Below are 20,626 nucleotides of genomic sequence, written 5' to 3' on the forward strand. Positions count from 1 at the left end.
TGCGAAGAGGGCTTCTCTAAGGAGGTACCAGCTCTTCCAGTGGGAAGTGCAAACCATGCCATACGCCTTGTGTACTGTACTCAAAATGGTCTTGCAAGATCAGATCAAAATCCTACCTGGTTCAGCATTCTCCCTCTCCTTCCTTCTGTCTGTGTCCTTTTAAGCAGAGCAACGTTGGTCTACTCCCTGCTGCTGTATTTCCCTTGGGGAGAAGCAGAAAAGGCTCCCTATCTCTATTCCCTATCGGTTCCCTGTATTCCAACCCTTTAAATCACATCATAGGTCATCCTCTGCTCCCCCTCCCTTTCCCCACTGTTTCAAGAATGACGTTTCCATTTTTGTTCCTAGATTATCCATGGGATAAATCCAATCAAAAATCAATACAAATAGACTTGGCAAAGTTTAAGGAACTGGATGCCTATGCACAGAAGGTATGCTGTCTCTTATTGTGATATATGCAGCAAGGAATTTGCTAGGATGCTGAGGTTTTTAATGTGCATTTGGAATTTGAGAGTGCTTTTGGCATAAAATTAATATACTGGTGCAGTAATCAGCCCTGGGTTTCCCCCAGTGCTGTCAAGTGACAACAGTAGGGCCGGCCCAGGATTCAGGGTTGCCTTGGTCCCTCCCTGCCCCCAGAATGCCCCCCCAGTTGTACTTCCACCCACCCAAAGGTGCGATGGGCAGTGGCGAAGCTGCATGCTCTGGCACCAGGGGCAGATAGCAGGCAGGGGCGTGGCTGGCGTGTGTCCCGGGGGCGTGGCACATCGCCTGCGGGGGCGTGACATCCATCCTGGGGGCGTGGTGCCCGGCACGTGGGGGGGTGCACGGCGCATGTCGGCGGCTGCAATGGTACCCCCTCCCCGATGGTGCCGGGGGCAGTGCGCTCCCCCCCCGTTCCTCTGCCAGTAGCAATGGGGGAACTCTGCACTTGTGGGGAGACAGTAGCAAAGAGGATTTGGGTTTCAGCTGAAGATTGTAGAAATAACATGCCTGTGAACCCTGGAAAAAGGAAAGGTTAATCATGCGTCTCCCTTCAGAACAACTTCCCCCCCAAGGGTACATTTTTGGCAAGTATAATAAATTCTTTGATTGATCAATCAAGTAAAACACATACACTTAATCGACTAACTGTGCAATCCCAGTGAATTCAGCAAGAGACACTCTTGTAAGTGCACGCAGGATTGCACCCTAAAATTTCTTTAAACAAGTGGACTTAGGTAGAAGAAAGGAACTGGTACCCCCTCGTCCATATTAACTGCTTCCAAGTCTATTTACCTTCTGTGAAACAGGTGAATGTCAGGAATAGTGTGAAAAACCTGGTGAGTGTCTTGCTGCAAAAAGCCCCCAGTGACCTGGAGAAAGTGCGAGCCATTTGGATGTGGATCTGCCACCATATAGGTAGGTGGGGGTACCACCTTTCTGCATACTTGAGTCCCCTTGCCTCTGACAACTTCCGGTATTAAAAGATCAGCCTTTGTCTCTGCCCTGCGCCCATGAATCCAGCTCTGTAGCAGAGTTCTGTAGCAGACACCCAGTCCAGTGATTGCCAGCCAAGGAAGATGGATACGTAAGGTCATATCAAAGCAAGTTATATTCAGAGTAGACCGGCTGAAATCAATGGATGTAAGTAACTCATGGACATTAAATTTAGTGGGTCTACTCCGAGCATGGCTTCTTTGCAGCTGTCTCGGGCATTTTCACCATTTCATAGCCAGTCATGTCAGCTCCATTTGCACAAAGGATTCTAGATTGTAACCTGTGTTGATCAGTGATTTGGTGTTTGGCTCACACAGAGCTTGACTGGGATCTCTGTTCATCCATGAATCTCAGAAGGGATCAGGAGGTGCTCATTGATAACAGAAATCACTGGGTTAAAGCTCACTGAAAGTGCCGCGGTAGCATTATTATCAATTTACGATGGGGTGGAAGGTTTGCAGGCTATGAAGGACTCGCTCACAAATTTATTGAAAGCTGCACAAATTATGATAGCTAGCAAGTGGAAGGGGCAAGCAGAATATAAAATGGAAAAATGGTATGAAGAGGTGTGGGATATATAGCTATTAATGATAAATGAACATGTGCCATTAAGGTAAGGCGGGGAATATGCAGGAGGAATAATTTTGAGGAGATATGGAGGGTGTTTGTAGAATTTGTACTGTTACAACGGAAAGGGGTCAAACCATCGCTAGAGGTGTTGAAATTTTGGGAGGTTGGATAGTTACAATGGAATGGTCTCGCTGGTGGGGTGCACATTTTTATTCTTATTTATTTATTCTTATTACTTTGTCAAAATAAAGTAAAGGTCGCAGCACGGGAGGAGAGGAGGTGTCTCCCGACTCCTAACCCTTGCACCAGTGTGCATTTTTATTTGGCAACAAGACCCTGGGTCTACACAAAGCAGATTTACGAGTGCTTCCAGACTTTCTCTTTTGAGGTGCGATTCAATCACATATGGGCAAATTCATGTTGTGCAATCAAAAGTTCATTTGGAGCTCTTGCAAGACAAGCCACGCCACCCCCCAGTCAGATTTTGGCAACCAGGAAAGATATTGAGAAACACGATGGAAAGTGTGGCAAAGTGTTGCCACCCCACAAGCAAATCAGAATGGGTGCTCATTGTCTTTATTTCTACAGAATATGATGTGGAAGGCTGCTATAACCTGGACAAGGTGTCATTTAAACCAGCTGATGTCCTTCAGTCAGGAAAGGCTATTTGCGGTGGATATGCTCGACTCTTTCAAGAAATGTGCAGGTAACTTCTGTTGGCTCCAGCCATCATGGCAAGTGGTTGTTACTTGGCTGTAGCGATAGGAGATCTGGAGAGCCACAGGTTCCCCACCCCTTGCCCTAGGCAGCTATCTCCATGCTTAGGCGTGATCAACTCGCACGTGACAGCCCTCGGAAATATGTAAATCAATAGATTCTAAGCAGAAAATGGCGGGAGAGATCTGGAGAGTCCTCATGGCTCATGAGGAGACCCTCGCCAGAACCCAAAGAGGACTTCAGTGGGAGCGGAGGAAGCCCCAAAGAGAACGGAGGCACAGTGGGGCTTTGTTTAGGCTGCTCAGCCTCCCCACCTAGTAGCTGACACACGTCACAGCATGGCAGCTGCTGCTGCTTTTCCACAGGTCCTCCAGCCAGCTCCAGAGCTTCAACTCTAGTTGAAAGGAGTGTTGTGGGGAGAGAGAGCTGGAGAGCAGGAAAAAATGAGCTTTTTTTAGTGTGTGCTCCCTACTTACACAGGGACACGGGTGGCGCTGTGGTCTAAACCACTGAGCCTCTTGGGCTTGCCGATCAGAAGGTCGGCGGTTCAAATCCCCACGACGGGGTGAGCTCCTGTTGCTCGGTCCCAGCTCCTGCCAACCTAGCAGTTGGAAAACATGCCAAAAAGTGCAAGTAGATAAATAGGTACCGCTCCGGCGGGAAGGTAAACGGCGTTTCCGTGCGCTGCTCTGGTTTCGGTGTTCTGTTGCGCCAGAGGCGGCTTTGTCAGGCTGGCCACATGACCCGCAAAAAACTGTCTGCGGACAAACGCCGGCTCCCTCGGCCTGTAAAGTGAGATGAGTGCCGCAACCCCAGAGTTGTCTGTGACTGGACTTAACTTTCAGGGGTCCTTTACCTTTACCTTTACCTTTACCTTTACCTTTACCTTTACCTTTACCTTTACCTTTACCTTTACCTTTACCTTTACCCTACTTACACAATTTTTGCTTATGTGCATGACCCACCATGTAAGTGGAGGAATGATCCTGAAGCAAACTTGCATATATAGGGCTGCATTGAATTGAGTAGATCCACTGGAATCCATAGACTTAAAAATTACTTGAATTTAATGGGTCTCTTCCCTGTGTGACTTAGTTCCTCATCCATACTTACCTTTGCTCTGTGCTTTATAGGCACAGGTCCTGGCTTTCCAGGTCCGTGTCCAAATGTTGTTGTTGTTCTTTCAGCCCAGGAAAACTTGTGTTTTCCTGCCAAATTGGAGCAAATGAGAATCTGTGGAGAACCTGATTGCTGTTTTCTCTGATCCAGCAAAATGAAGGACGGCCACTCCAGCCTATCAAAGCGGTGAAAGCAACCACTTGTCCTCTTGGTAGCAACACTGTTCCTGAATACCTTCCTTCCCCTCTCACTATTGCAGGGATACAGTGCCAGTATTTGATAGGCAGCTGCAGCGTAAGGGGAAGAGCGACCATGCCTGGAATGCTGTCTGCATTGATGGAAGGTGGCATCTCTTAGACTGCACCTGGGGAAGTGGCTCTGTGAATACTGCTTTTAGCAACAGATGGGTAGCCGTGTTGGTCTGCCATAGTCAAAATAAAAAAATTCCTTCCTGTAGCACCTTAAAGACCAACTAAGTTAGTTCTTGGTATAAGCTTTTGTGTGCATGCACACTTCTTCAGATACACACTTGCTTTTAGCAAGTTCACTTTCAGGTACGTTGTTAGGCAGACCAGGCAGAGCGTGGGACACACTGAGGGGATAGCAGAAGAAGAAGAGTTTGGATTTGATATCGCGCTTTCTCACTACCCTAAGGAGTCTCAAAGCAGCCAACAATCTCCTTTCCCTTCCTCCCCCACAACAAACACTCTGTGAGGTGAGTGGGGCTGAGAGACTTCAGAGAAGTGTGACTAGCCCAAGGTCACCCAGCAGCTGCAGGTGGAGGAGCAGGGAAGCGAACCCGGTTCCCCAGATTACGAGTCCACCGCTCTTAACCACTACACCACACTGGCTCTCACAGTTAACTTCATTTGCTTTCAGGTGGTTTTGTTTTGCTTGGACCACTTGTCAGAGTTTGCAATTTGATGGCCGCAGGGCTGATTAATGTAAGCAAGTGCAATAAGAATGCTGCAGCTAGGTTGGTGACTGGGAGCGGCCGCCGAGACCATATAACACCGGCCCTGAAAGACCTACATTGGCTTCCAGTACATTTCCAAGCACAATTCAAAGTGTTGGTGCTGACCTCTAAAGCCCTAAATGGCCTCGGCCCAGTATACCTGAAGGAGTGTCTCCACCCCCATCCTTCAGCCTGAGGTCCAGCTCTGAGGGCCTTCTGGCAGTTCCCTCACTGTGAGAAGTGAGGTTACAAGGAACCAGGCCTTCTCAGTAGTGGTGCCCGCCCTGTGGAACGCCCTCCCATCAGATGTCAAGGAAATACAATAACTATCTGACTTTTAGAAGACATCTGAAGGCAGCCCTGTTTAGGGAAGTTTTTAATGTTTGAAGTGTTATTCCGTGCAGAGTGGCTGTGGAGGCCCGGCCAGATGGGTGGGGGTATAAGTAATATTTCATTATTATTATTATTATTATTATTATTATTATTATTAAGCAGCCATGGGCATGGAGTGTCCTGATGGCAGGGATAGATACCATCTATTTATCCTCTTTGAACAGTTCTGGAGTGTTGTGCTTATTCTGGGCTACATGTGTAAAATCTGGGGATTCTGGAGGCTGGATTGTTGCAACACAGCAGCTTCCTCAACCAGATGCCCTCCAGCTGCTCTGGATCACCACTCTGTTTGCCTGTCTGGCCCTGGTGCTGATTTAGGCATTATTATGAAATACTAGACTATTGCGCATTCTCCTTTTGCAGGTACGATGAGTTTTACTTCCTTACTCACCCCGCTCTGTTTATTAAGAAGCACTTCCCTGAGGACCCCAAGTGGCAGCTTCTGAAACAGACGGTGACACTGGAGCATCAGCATGATCTGACTTAAATGCAGAAGGACTGACCGTCGCAGTCATAAGAACATCAACCACTGAAAATGGGTAAAGCCAATTAGAAGCATCTGTCTTGTTCCCTTTGATATCACAGTTACATCCACAATCAGCCTCATGTACAAGCTGTTACTGCAGTGTATATCACAGGGATGGAGAACCAGAGGCCCTTTCAGAGGTCCTGCACTACAACTTATCCAGAATGCGGCAGCTAGACTGGTGACTGGGAGCGGCCGCCCAGACCACAGAACTTGAAAGACCTACATTGGCTCCCAGTCCATTTCCGAGCACAATTCAAAGTGTTGGTGCTGACCTTGAAAGCCGCCTAAACGGCCTCGGTCCAGTAGACCTGAAGGAGCGTCTCCACCCCCATCGTTCTGCCCGGACACTGAGGTCCAGCGCCGAGGGCCTTCTGGCGGTTCCCTCACTGCGAGATGCCAAGTTACAGGGAACCAGGCAGAGGGCCTTCTCGGTAGTGGCTCCCGTCCTGTGGAACGCCCTCCCATCAGATGTCAAAGGAATAAACAACTATCTGATGTTTAGAAGACATCTGAAGGCAGCCCTGTTTAGGGAAGTTTTTTAATGACTGATGTTTTAATGTATTTTTAAGCTCCTGTTGGAAGCCATCCACAGTGGCTGGGGAGACCTGGCTGGGTGGGCGGGCGGGGTATAAGTAATAAATTATGATGATGATGATGTCCCATCATCCCTGACTATCATGTGGTTGATGGGACATAAGAATTCAGCAACATCTGGAGGAAATCAGATTGGCGAAGGCTGGTTTAGCACACCACCCCAGACTCTCAGCTGTGGTTAACGTTATAAAGTTATAGAGTTATTATAGAGTTGGAAGGGACCACAAGTGTCATTTTGCCTAACCCCCAGCAATGCAGGATTATTATTTTTGCCCCGTGTGAGGCTCAAACCCACGACCCTGAGATTAAGAGTTTAAACAAGCTAGCTGGATGAGCCATGGTTTAAAGATGGCTTATCAAACCAATCAACCATGGTTAACAATAAGCATAGTTCATCAGATTTGGGTGAGGCACAAGCTGTGGTTAAGCCTAACGAGGATGTAGTTTCCAAACTCTTCACCGCTTGTGTAGAGGGAGGAGGGGGGGAATGTGTGAGCCCAAGGCTTGCTTTGGCTCAATCCCAGCATACTAAACCATGGTTTCACTTGACATCTGAACTGGGTCTGTAAGTATTCCATGCTCTACCTTAGATACCTTTGTTTGCCCCTATTGCTGATTTAGATAGTGTTGCTAAATACTGCACTATTGACCTCTCTTTTTCAGGTACCATGTGATTTACTTCCTCAACCATCCTGTTCTGATTATTAGCACTTCCCAGATGATCCCAAATGGCAGCTTCTGAAGCAGACTTCTGCACCTGCAGCAGCTTGAATGGAATCCCCCTACCGTGTAATTTGATATCCTTCAAGGACAGTCACTTGTCTCGGGCATCACTGCTAAACTGACCACGGTTTTGATGCACAGGGTTTTTAGCTCGACACAAAGTTTTTAAAAATGGAAAACATATATAATATATATAACATGATACTTGTTTCAATGAGCTAAAATCGATTGCAGTAGCTATTTACAAATTTACAGTATAACAAAGAAATCGGGGAGGTGTTCCAGGATTTCTTTTTAAAGGCCGTATCAAAAAATGAGTAAAGTGGGAAACCCTAGATTGATTTTGAAAAGCAGATAATGAAAGGGTACAATTAAAGTTTAGGCATAAACTTGTTCATATAAAAATGTGTTGAATCCCGCCCCCCATCCTTTACAGTACAGCAACACAAATCATTAGCATTTTATCCACCATATTCTTGAGACACCCTAATGTGGTCCTATCCATTCACTTAAAGTAGTAGCAGATTTTTTTTATATATAGCAAACAGTAAATAAAAAGAGTACAATCCATAAATTGGTGCAAACTTTTGGGGCTTGCCTTTGATTTCCCAGTGTGTTTGTAAATGCAATAAAGTTTCACTGTTCTCCGCCAAATGTGTCCTTGTGTTTTGTTCCTCTTGCTTGATTCAGTTGTTTAATATGTGGCAATCTAATAAATTTACAGTCGTACCTTGGATCCCGAACGCCTTGCAAGTCAAACGTTTTGGCTCCCAAAAGCTTGCGAACGTTATTTGGAACCCGAACGTCCAACGCGGCCTACGAGGCTTCCGATTGGAAGCCACGCCTTGGTTCCCAAACATTTTGGAAGACGAACGGACTTCCAGAACGGATTCTGTTTGACTTCCGAGGTACGACTGTACCTACAGCATGATCACATCTTACGCGCAGAGGCATATCTAGGGGTTCTCTATGTAGAGGTGAAGGGGGTAAGGTCCTGAAAACTGCTGCTACTTAGGGGTCTAAAACAGATACATTTTTACTTAGCTTTAAGACACTTACAACTGTTATTTTATAGTGCAGAGCAACAGGGACAGAAGGAACCATGAGAGAAGCGATGACTGGCTTCACGGTTTTCCCCACATAATGGTTTTTTACACGGCACGTGCACACATTGTGATTAATATTATGGCACTGTTACCACGCTGTGGACTTCAAACTTATTTCCTCACCCCCAAATGTATTGATACATTGCCCAGCCTTAAAGTATGTGTGTGTGCTCTATGCAAAAATCACCATGCGGGAAAAACTGTGAAGCCAGCTAGTGCCTCTACATAGCTCCATCCTGATTGCAGACATGGTGATATATTGGTACATTGCAAAATTTAGCTGGTGCTCTATCACGATTTTGAAAACCAGGTAACATCTAGCCCTCCTCTCAACCCTTGTTATTCTTCGAAAAGAATTTGTCTAAGTTTGCTTAAGTAAGTGGCTTAAAAGTGTGGGTTTGGATTAAGAAAAGAGGAGAAATGATTCCCTACAACAGGTAACTTATCAGTTTTCGTGAAAGGTGTCAACTTTGAGAGAAAGCAGTATTATTTGTGATGGCTAAAAGGTAAAGGGACCCCTGACCGTTAGGTCCAGCCACGGACGACTCTGCGGTTGCGTGCTCATCTCGCTCTATAGGCCGAGGGAGCCGGCATTTGTCCGCAGACAGTTTTTCCGGGTCATGTGGCCAGCATGACTAAGCCGCTTCTGGCGAACCAGAGCAGCGCACGGAAATGCCGTTTACCTTCCCGCCAGAGCGGTACCTATCTATCTACTTGTACTTTGACGTGCTTTCGAACTGCTAGGTTGGCAGCAGCAGGGACCGAGCAACAGGAGCTCACCCCGTCACGGGGATTCGAACCACCGACCTTCTGATCGGCAAGCCCAAGAGGCTCAGTGGTTTAGACCACAGCACCACCCGCGTCCCTACAGAACACAAAACACTGTTGCTGTCTGTAGGTTTTATTTTTATATTTTTTACCTTATATTTTGGAAATGTACATCCAGGTTTTATTTCCTTTAAATTTGGGGGGGGGGGGGGAACCAAGAGAGTGGGGCCCTAAACTAGAGCTTGTTTAGCTTACATGTAAATACGGCACTAGGGGCTGCCTGCCCTGCTCACTCTGCTAAGCCTAGACTAACCGATCGAATAGGAATCCAACCCCTCCGACCATCCAACATTGTGTCCTACATTTCTAAGCAGTGAAAAGTTCTGGAGCAGCAATACAGGGAGAAAGGGTACCAGGGGTAGGGGGGCTTGTAAACTGGCCACATATGGTTGATCTGTCTGGACTGAGATCAAGTCATACTCAAGGCACAAAGCTCTGTTTTGACGCTTCGTTCTTTGCTTGAATTCCCCAGAATTCCCCCTCGCTCTCTAAACCGAAAGCACAAGCATTTCCTCCACCCTCTAGAAATAATGTAATAGCTTAAGGAATCATTTACCTCGAGAGAAACAGAGACTCCTGCAGCATTACCCAATGTTCAAAGTTGAACAATCATCACCTGGACGTCCTCACTGAGCATCGACGCCAAAAGGTAAGCAGAGCATCCCGATTTGTTTGGGTCTCTTACAAAAACAGCATTTGTGAAATGAAACAAATGACTTCGCGAATGAGTGACTGACAAATTTTGTCAGTGACTGGCAAATTTTGCATTCTAGGACAGTTGCCTTGGAGGAAACTTCTCTGTCACAAAATGACAGTACACTTCTCTACTTAATGAGGTCAAGGTGAACAAGTGAAATGTTGAGGGCTAGTAACTTGTGGGCTTATTTGCAAAGCTACGGTAGGCCCTGCATTATTTTCAGCATGGTGGCTAAGTTTTGATTTGTAACCAGAAATTCCTAGAGGTCTTTCCTAAAGCAAAGACACATAGAATTGTGCTGTTCCTCTGTAAGAAAAAGAAATAATAATCTTTTGTTATAGTTTTATCTGTCTCCCAAATATGATGGGGGAAATTTATTCTGGGGCTCAGCACTAATACATGTTTCTTGTACTACGTGCAAAGGGGTTTCTCGATCATGCCCATTTTGGACTTTCTGAGGACTGAAAAACCCTGAATTTAAAGGGCAAAAGGTCCAGGAGAACAATGGGATGGGAAGTATCTCATCTGAAGGCCCATATATTCATGGGGAGACAGGGTGATGCAAATCTAGTCTAGACTGCAAATTCTGCTCTGGTGCAGGCAAGTCCTAAGTCCATAGTGTGGACACAGCCAGCCTCCAAAGCTGCTTCAGGCTGCAATTCTAAACCCACTTGCCTGAGAGTAAGCCCCACCAAATTCAATCAGACTTACAGTTGTACCTTGGTAGTCAAACGGCTTGGCTCCCAAACGCCGCAAATCCAGAAGTGAGTGTTCCAGTTTTTCGGAAGCCAAACGTCTGACGCGGCTTCCGCTTGAGTGCAGGAAGCTCCTGCAGCCAATCGGAAGCTGCGCCTTGGTTTTCAAATGGTTTTGGGAGGCGAATGGACTTCCAGAACGGATTAAGTTCGAGAAGCAAGGTACCACTGTATTGAAAGCAAGGTACCACTGTATTGATGATGAAAATAGTATAGGAATTAATACCAAAAAATACTACACCCCATTCCCTGCAAAAAGAAGGACGCCCAAAAAACAAACTGAGCACACCTCTTATATCAATCGGCAATAGGAACAGGAGATGGACCTTTCCATTAATTATATGTGGGCAGATCCACATAAAACATAGACTATGAATTGCCGAAATCTACCTGGCAGGGGAGGAAATGTGCAATTGGGACTCCAGGGAACTTTGACACACTGCTGTGCTGTTTTGTCCAAACTTGTTCTGCTTTCACTTTTGTTTTGGCGCCGTAAGTGCTGTTCCTGTTACTCTTATCATAATGCCAAGGTCTCCATCAACAGCAGAAATTGCGTGCACGAAAGTTGAAGCAACTTCTAGGGAACAGAAACACAACGTGGCATTGTGTCATCGGTCTTGATCCATCAAGGGTGCTCTATTGTGTGCACGAAACATACCAGAGCTGCTGGGTGCGATGGCTATCAGGGCTTCAAGTAAAAGTAGTGATTATTTATTTCACCACTGAGGGAGGGTGGCACTCTGCACATGCTCAGGCACTCACTCGTTTATTATGGCTTGAACATGAGAGGTAAGTGGAAGAGCCGTGCACAAAGGCAGCATACCTCTAACGTAAGAACATAAAAAGAGCCTGCTGGATCAGGCCAATGGCCCAACTATTCAAGCATCCTGTTCTCACAGAAGCTGAGCAGATGTGTGTGGAAAACCCATAAAAATAAAATATCAGGGACGGGCAATCTGTGGCCATACAGATGGTCTCAGCCAGCATGGCTAATGGTCAGGGATGGTGGGCATTGCAATATATGTTTTAATGTACATATTGTCTCATCCCAAGGATAACCATTTTGTAGCCTTTCAAGAGGAAAGGAGAACAAGGATCAACTCTGTCCCAGAAACAATCTGATGGGAAATCGGTACTGATGGACTTGATGCAGTTTAAGGAACTGGATGCCCATGTGTTGAAGGCATGCTGTCTCTTATTGTGATATATACAGTGTGGAATTATAGTCCTGTAAGGAATCTGCTAGAATGCTGAGGGGTTTTTTCATGTGGATTTGGAATTTGATAGTACAGTGGTACATTGGTTCTCGAATGTAATCCGTTCCAGAAGTCCATTCGACTTCCGAAACGTTCTAAAACCAAGGTGCGGCTTCCAATTGGCGCCGGCGCCCCGGAAACAATAGCCGACAGCCACATCGGACATTCGGCTTCCGAAAAAAGTTTGCAAACCAAAGCATTTAACTTCTGGGTTTGCGGCATTCGGGTTCCGATTTGTTCGTCAACTGAGCCATTTGAGAACCAAGGTTCCACTGTGCCTTCAAGTGTCCTCTCCGGATAGGAGGCAACTTCTTCTGTTCACATTGAAAGTCCCAATGGGGAACAATGTGGGTCACACAAGACCATGCTCCTGTCTTGCACATGTTCTAACACAATAGGGCACCTGTTTACAGGTGTACACCTCTGTACCCAAGAAAAAGGAAAGCTTAAGCATCTTTCAGAATACTTTTTACCCAGGGGCAAGTTTTTGCCAAATTTAAGAAATTAGTGGTCAATCAGCTAAAACACATACATTTAATTGACCAGCTGTGCAACCCTGAGCAGTTTTACTCACTGAGTAGCCCCACTGAGTTCAGCAAGATTGACCCTCTTGTAAGTGCCTGTAAAAATGCACCCCACATTTTCTTTAAACAATGTCAGGCTTAGAGAGAAAAAGGGAACTGGGTACTCCTTATTCGTGTTAACTGCTCCTGAATCTATTTCCCTTTGTTGCCTGGTGCCTAAAGGTGTATGATGAAGGTGCCAGCCAAGCATTCCACAAACAGGGAGCCACTGCAGATAAGGCCCATTCTTGTGTTGCCACCCTTTGGCCCTCTCGTGGGGGAGGCACACAAAGAAGGGCCTCTGATGTTTATTTCAGGGTCCGGGTAGGTTCTCATGGAGAGAGATCCTTCATGTCTTTGCTTTAGGAAAGAGGTACAAGGAGACCCCCTCAGCTCAGTTCTAGCAACTGGAACAATAATTCTTGATTATTGTGGTTATAGGTTAAAAAAAAGGCCACTGTCCTGAAAATGCAGTGGGGCCTATTGTAGCTTTGCAAATCAGCCCACAAGTGAGGTGGGGGGAACTTTGATCTTTCAAATTTCAGTGGCGCTCTTTGCAAGGTCAAAATCCAGCAGCTCCCTGCCTCACCACCTGCTCTGCTCAATTCACTACATCATAGTTGCGACACCCTGCAGTGCCCCCCTTGGCTTGATGCCCAGTTTGGCAGAACTGGCTGCACTGCCCTAGATCTGCCTCTGCCACAAGTTACTAGTCCTCAACATTTCACTTGCTCACACTGACTTCCTTTAGGTACCCATGTCCATGTTATCTATCTATCTATCTATCTATCTATCTATCTATCTAATTTATTACGGTTGGAGACCAGCTCATAAAACGCACTTGGGGTTACAGTCACAGAAGAAAAACAGAGAATTAAAAAATGTACAACAATAAATTTAAAAACAATGTACAACAATAAAGTATCACAGGGAGTTGACCCAGAGTCACCCATGGAACCGAGTTTGGGGATTTTCATAACGAACTAGTTTGAGTTGGGAGATGGTCTGTGCCTACAGATCTGTACACAGAATCTGGCGACCATCCAGGTCGTCTTCTGATCTTTGCCTAACAGGAAAAGGTCAAGTTTTTGCTTTTCCGGGAGGTTGGCGAGCCTCACCAGCAGGGGATCAATGGTCTTACTACGTGCCTCTTCATAAAAGAGACATCTAAAGAACAAGTGCTCTGGGCTTCCTATCTCTCCCAATGGACAGGCGCAAAGACTCTGAGCATATGGGACTTTTTAAAGGCTCCTTCCAGGACCGGCGAGGGCAGAGCCGAGCTTCTGGCGAGTGTAAAGGCTCTTCTTGCATTTTTAGATACGAGAAAGAAGAGATATGCTGCCGGTGCAGCTATATATCTCTCGATTTCTCAAATTTTATAGTCAGGGCACCTTGCGCAGTCCTGTTGTCTCTCGGTGTCTAAGATTCTTTGCCTGACCGTGGCTTTTGCCTGGCCCAACCCCAGGCTCAGAAGGGCTTGAGGGGCAAAACCCAGTTTCTGAAGGGTGTTCAGGTCTGCAGTCTGCCAGCCTGACTGGAATTGATCGCAGAGGATCAATGGGGCTATCCCTCGGGGGAGCAGATTCAATGTCAGCTATTTGTAGATTGATGTTAGGCAGATATAAGCCTCCACTCTCATCATCCCCGTTTCTAGTCTAACCCATGCGTTTGAAACACATCTGGGGACTTGCAGGAGAGCTCTAAGAAGTTTGGATTGAAATCTCTCAAGCGGGGAGAAAGCAGAGGAAGGTGGGCCCAGAAAGGATCCATAAAGGAGCTGTGCCAAAGTTTTGGCCTTGTATAATTTTAGAGCCGCGGGGGATGACGAAGCCCCCTTGTGCTCTGAAAAATTTAAGGATACAGTTTGCGTTTTTTTCCGCTGAGCTCCTGATGGAGTTTATGTGAAGTTTGTTGGTTCCTGAGGCCTGTACCACCATTCCTAGATACTTATAATTTGTGACTTGTTCTAATTTATGGCCTTAGAGTTCCCAGCTTCTAAGCTTTGGTTTTCCCCAAAAAGCGAGTATCTTGGTCTTTTGATAGTTGATTTTGAAACATTCAGTTTCACAGTATGCTGCGAGCTTCCTTAGTGCTCTTTTGAGTCCAATGGGGGTTCTAGATAGAATTACCGCCTCATCGGCATATAGCAGGACCGAAATATGCTGATTTGCGAGCTTCGGAGGGTGGAGTTCTGAGTCACTGAGTGCAGATACTAAATTATTTAAATAGAAATTGAATAGTAGAGGGGCCAATAGGCATCCTTGCCTGACTCCTTTGAAGGTTTTAATGGGGTCCGTTAGGTGCCCTAGGCAGCTACACCTGACTCTAAGAGCCGTGTTTGCGTGGAGTGCCTGAATTAAGAGCAGAAGCTTTCTATCTATATTGGTACCCTGTAGTCTGTCCCAGAGTCTGGTTCTGGAGACTATCTGTCTGTCTGTCTGTCTAGCTAGCTATTCAGTGCTTTTTTTCTTTAAAAATGTTTAGGGGTACTCTCATTTTCTTACTCATATTTAAACATGGCCCCTCAATGAGGCCAAACTTAGATTCACAAAATGTTTCTATCTATCTATATCTATCTATCTATCTATCTATCTATCTATCTATCTATCTATCTCTGTATTTCTTTCAGTAGAAGCGGAAAGTACTGTAATAGGAAAAAAGATAACCTATGTGATATATTAATTCAGCTTTTAAATCCATTGTATTGTATTTTCAGACATAGTCAGGTTTATTAAGGTGAATGAATAGGGCCTGCCAAAAGGGCCCGAGAGCATAAACTCACCACTGCCCTTACCTGCTTTTCTTGCCATTCCCATCCATCCCTCACCGTTCATTTGTATAAAACTGGAGAGAAACACTCTGGAGAATTCACTGAACTGCTATTCTGTGACCTGAAAAGTTCCCTCCAGGGGCTGTGCCTGGAATGAGCTTCTGCTTCCTAACTATCCTAGGATTCCGGTCTGCCAGGCTTACCAGTTCCTGGTAAATAGACACTCCATGGACCAGTCAGTTGCTTCATTTCACAAACCCTGCTTTTGTAAGAGGCCCAAACAAATCAAGATGCTCTGGTTACCTTTCGGCATAGATGCTCAGCAGGGACATCCAGGTAATGATTCTTCTCCCTTGGAGAAGACTTCTCAGTGCACCTAGGAGAAACAGGTAAGTTGTTTCATTTCCTTGTTGGAGAAAGGCTTCTCTCTCACAATGCAAATGCAAGCAATCATATTATTTATAGAGGTTGCTTAGGGAAAGAAATTTATACAGCCAAGGTGTGTCACCATCACAACGGCATAGCAGTGTGAATTTGGGGAGTAACGGGGAACTCTGCATTTGTGTAATCAAGGAATAAAGTCCCAAAGGGGAGGAGTGAGGGATTCACGTGGCTTGAACTCAGTCAGGAGGAAAGATCACCCAGATGTGGCCTGCGTATTGTCCTACCCAGTGCTTTGTTTCCTGAGGGGACGCGAGGGGCATACGCATACCCCTAAACATCTTGTGAATCTACGTTTGGCCTCATTGAGGGGCAGTATTTCAATATGCCTAGGAAAATGAGAGTACCCCTAAACATTTTTTTTTAAAAAAAGGACTGGCTTTTTAAAAAAGCACTTTCTTTCTGTATTGTCGCCCCATAGTTTTTCACTGCTCAGAACAGGGGTTCCCAGAGTGGGCACAGGCTGTGGGATTAACCAGAGGGTGCTAGGAGGCAAGAGGGGCATTGGGGGTATAACTATCAGAATTTGAAAAACTGGTATCACTCGATCAAGCTCATCAATTTTACTGATTTAATTGAACTAAATAGTTTTAACTGGATTTGGAATAAATGTGCAATTGATCGTTGCTGTTTTGAATTTTATTGCGTTATTATCTTCCTTAGTTGGTCATGCAAACCACTATTCTGAATACCGTTGTACCTCTGCTCCCGAATGCCTTGGGAGTCAAACGTTCTTTTGGAAGCCGAACGTCCAGTGGGGCTTCCACGGCTTCTGATTGGCTGCAGGAGCTTCCTGAGGCCAATCAGAAGCCGCACTTTGGTTTCCAAACGTTTCAGAAGTCAAATGGACTTCTGGAACGGACTCCGTTCGACTTCCAAGGTACGACTGTACAGTGGAACCTCGGTTGTTGAACATAATCCGTTCCAGAAGACCGTTCGACTTCCGAAACATTTGACAACCAAGGATCAATTGCCGATCGGCAAATTCTTTTTTTAAAATGGACTTCCGTTCGACTTCCGAGGTGCATTCAAAAATGGAAGCATTCGCTTCCGGGTTGTCGGCGTTCAGGTTCTGAATTGTTCGGCTTCCGAAGTATTCAACAACCAAGGTTCCCCTGTAATGCTTTTTATAGAGTGGGACTGTAGGAGGCACTGGGGATGAGTCTATGGAATCAAGCGGGCAGCAGCCCCAGAAAGTTTGGGAACCACTGGCTTAGAAGTCCAGAGTATGGTACAGGCAATCCTCGTTTTGCGTAAGGGTTTAGTTCCGGACCTCTGTGCAGCTTGGCAGACCGCATGTTCACTCCTTTTTTCACTCCTTTTTGTGACGTCTATATGACGTTTTAGGGCTATTTCTGGGTTTGGAGCCCTGCATGTGAGCAATATGAGGAACAAAATTAGATGAGCTTACGAAAATAAACACATGAGAGTTTAGCATATTATGCTTGTGGTTCGAGGACCCGATCCCCGCGTAGTGGAATGAAAACACGAGGACACGTGATATAAGGTTAATGGGCAGGAAAAGGCCACAACTTTATTGATTACAGCAAGTGAAAAGGTATTGGCTTAGGCATTGGATTACGTCAGCTGACTCCACCCCCTCAGAGAGGGGTGAGTCTAAAACAGGGGGGTTTATTCACCAGTAGGTGGAGCCTGTTGATGCTAATCCAACTATAAGCTCTCCCCTGATGTCACCGAGGGTCGTGCCATGGCCTCCCGCCAAGCAGGCATCGGACAGAATACACGACCGCCAGATTCCTTTAACGGAATACCCAAAAATTGAAGGCATAGGTGATGGCCACACCAGCCCTTCGACACACCACAACACATTATTCCAATGCCTAACCGCCACCCGAGCCCAAAAAGGCTCGCCGCCAATACCCTCACAGCTGTAACCAATCCCTGATGCTTCTGCTGATGCTATTTAACCAAATGTCATTCCCTTGGTCTGAAAGATGAACCCCATCATTCCAGTACAAGGCCTGATCACCAATCCGGATATGGTCGTGAAAAATGACTCGGCCATTCATAAAGCGCACCCAACGGGCTATTGCACGATTTAAGAGTTTCCTGGATTTTCAATGGCCATACAGTTCTGCGCACCGCGCCAAACAATTCTCTTCAGGAAGGAGGACCAGAACACCGTTGTTCTGGGACACAAGGCAGCAATCTCATCCAAATCTCTTTTTATGTTCCACGACAAGTCCGCACTTCTTCTGTTAACAAGGTCATTTTCCCCTAATTGAAGGATAAGGATGTCGGGAGGGCCAAACATGGCGACTTTCTCCCTCAGCAATGGCACAAGCTCTTCCCAATGCATGCCTCATCTCGAAAACCAGGAAACTCGCACTCCAGGTGGCAACCCAAGATTAGGGGTGAGGCCACAGCTAGCCAACATGGGCCCAATGGACTATACTGTGGCCACAAATCCAAACACTTTTTCTGAGAACGGCCGAGAATAAAGGAAAGAGAAAGACGGGTAAGTAGAGGTAATGCAGCAGAGCGCATACTAGCGAATGTAACCTTTATAAGCATCGGATTTCCACCGGCCCATTTCTTTAATCCTATCCGCCGGCAGACCCAAGAGCACCGCTGTTGTGGTGGCGCCAATCCTGAATGAGTGTGCAGCATAATCCTGGGAAGATAAACCACAGGCATCAATAGCTTTGTGGAGTACCTTTGTGAATTGGTGTCTCAACAAGGTGACCCATCCTCATGAACCAGGAGCAGGCCAGGACCAGGCAGTCTGAGGTAAAGGTACCATCTAGTGTCCTTGACCAGGCATGGGCCCCGCTGCGCTGAAGCTGTAAGTTTTACAAGGGAACCCCTACCTGCCTGATCCGTTTTGGATTGATGTATCCACACCTTCGTGCTAGCTTCGGACAACTGCACGTCCTCCGTGAGGAGGCCGAGCGTTGACCCAGTTGCATTAACCTCGGATACTACTTCACCGACCCTCAAGGCGCCAAAAGGCGATCGCATATGCAGCAGAAAAAAGGCGGGCCTCAAACTTGGTCCAGCAGATTGACCTAAACTTTGTGCATATCTGAGAGAGCAGCCCGTAAGGAATTGGCTTAGCATATGCTGCGGAAAAGAGGCGGGCCTCAAACTTGGTCCAACAGATCAACTTAAGCTTTATGCGTATTTGAGAGAGCAGCCTGTAAGAAATTGGCTTATGGCCCTCGGCTCTAGGGGGTTGCAGCTTACCCCAACCTTCAATAGCTCTGCGGATCAGGAATTCACTGCACGGGTCGGAGGAAAACATGGCTTTACAAAGAAGCTGATGGCGGCTACGTGTATCTTTAATGTTTTGGGGGCCCGGCCTAAAGGAGGCTATAACGTATGCCACAGAGAACACCCGGGCCTCGAACTTGGACCAGCAAATTGACCTAAGTTTCATACGGATTTGGGACAGCAGCTCGTAAGAAATAGGCTTGCGGCCTTTGTTACTTGGAGGCTGAAGTCAACTGCAACCTTCAATTGCCCTGCGGACCATGAAGTCACAGCACGAATCGGTGGAAAAACATGGGTCTACTAAAGAATGTGATAGCGGCTATGTGTATCCTCAAAGTTTTCGAGGCTCAACCTAGGCCATGAAGGTGTGTTAAGTATTGCAGAACGTTTTCTGTGGAGGGTGTAACATTAGTGGAAAGGGAGGATACTTTGGACCTGAACCCCATGAAATCACACCAGACCTTCTTATATGATCTAAGCGTAGAGGGTGCGACAGATGCTAATACTCCCTTAATCACTTCACGTCTCCAAGGTTCCACAGGTGCTCCGGAACGGGTTCTGGCAGTGGCTGAGCCCTGGGAGCTAGTGCTCGGAAGCGAGGCACTGGAGGACGAATGATTGGAGTAGGCGCGACACCCTCTCGGAACACGATGACTGTTTAGCCAGTATGTTGACCACTGCCTGGTTATCAGTTCTGAAGCACACCCGGCGATTCTGGAACTCCTCAGTCCAAATGTGAACAGCCACAACTAAGGGGGGAAAAACTCCAGAAAAGTGAGATCCCGCGTGATAGCCTCGCCTTGCTACTCTGCTGGCCATTGTTGAGCACACCAGCGTCCCCTAAAGAATAAACTGAAGCCCAAGGACCCAGCGGCATTAGTGAACCTGGAAATCTGAGGACAGGTTGAGGATTTCCTGCCATAAGGAGACTCCATTGTAGCGTTCCAGAAACGTGATCCAGATCTCAAGGTCTGTCTTAACCGATTTTGGGAGTCTTACCCTGTGGTGCAGTTTGTTTGTTTGTTTGTTTGTTTGTTTGTTTGTTATTTTATTTTATTTTTAAGGTTAGGTATGCACATAGGCCCCAAGACTCATTTTGTATCATGACTTTTAAACTTCTGATTTGTTTCTGAGTCACTTGGTGCTCTCTGTGCTGAATCTGAAGGGGGCTGTCAGAGGCTTAGTGCTGTCCAGCTGGCCATAGATAAGACTCCGGGCTCCCAGCCAGTTCCAAACAATTGATTTATTTGACAAAGTTCAAACGTACATCTCCGGCATTTCCATTAACCTCCTTCCCCTTGAGCGCAGTTGCTCCCTCTGATGTTACTTCCTCCTTTTCCGCATCCAGCATGCAATTCTGCGAAAACTCCTCCCCTTACTTCCTCTGTGTACAGCATGACTTGTCCCAGGCTCATCCTCCTCCCCCTCTACGTCAGACGGACTGTCAGACAACAAGCTGCTGATAATCTCTTTAGGCTCTCTATAACTGTTGGTTTCTGTCCTTTCATCTTTTCCCATTTGCCTCTCCCTGACAGGGGCTGGCACACAGACTAACTGAATGTGGATGTTCATTATGCACTGTATCATAGTATAGTACAGTGATTATAAAACTCATAAGGAATAAACAAATAGTTCTATATTGTGATCAAGTAACTCCTAGAACAAAATTGTAAGTTTTAGCTTCAGAAAACCAGTTGCTTCTAGCCAACATCCTGTTGCCAATGTAGCTAAAATTTTAGCACTTTTGATTGTTAGTTGATAACACGATTGTTAGTATGACAAGAGATTGGTGGGATGCTCTCCTACAGATTTCCAAAACTGTTGTACTACAGACACAGCCAGGACATTCCAGACACAGCCAGGACATTCCAGAACACTTCTATCTGGTACTGTAAAT

At 46.3% G+C, this 20,626-nt stretch overlaps 1 protein-coding gene across 1 annotated transcript; it reads left to right on the forward strand.

The window, feature by feature from the left end:
- Positions 1–323: 323 nt before the first annotated feature.
- On the forward strand, positions 324–5,720 carry LOC308467627 (kyphoscoliosis peptidase-like; the record flags this gene model as incomplete). Its single annotated transcript, XM_080989363.1, has 5 exons — positions 324–419; positions 1,326–1,394; positions 3,247–3,254; positions 4,145–4,265; positions 5,598–5,720. 5 exons carry the CDS (start codon positions 324–326, stop codon positions 5,718–5,720), a joined length of 417 nt encoding a protein of 138 aa, XP_080845489.1.
- Between the last annotated feature and the right edge of the window lie 14,906 nt (positions 5,721–20,626).

This window comes from Podarcis pityusensis (genome assembly GCF_964106645.2).
Source record: "Podarcis pityusensis genome assembly, chromosome: W".
NCBI lineage: Eukaryota > Metazoa > Chordata > Lepidosauria > Squamata > Lacertidae > Podarcis > Podarcis pityusensis.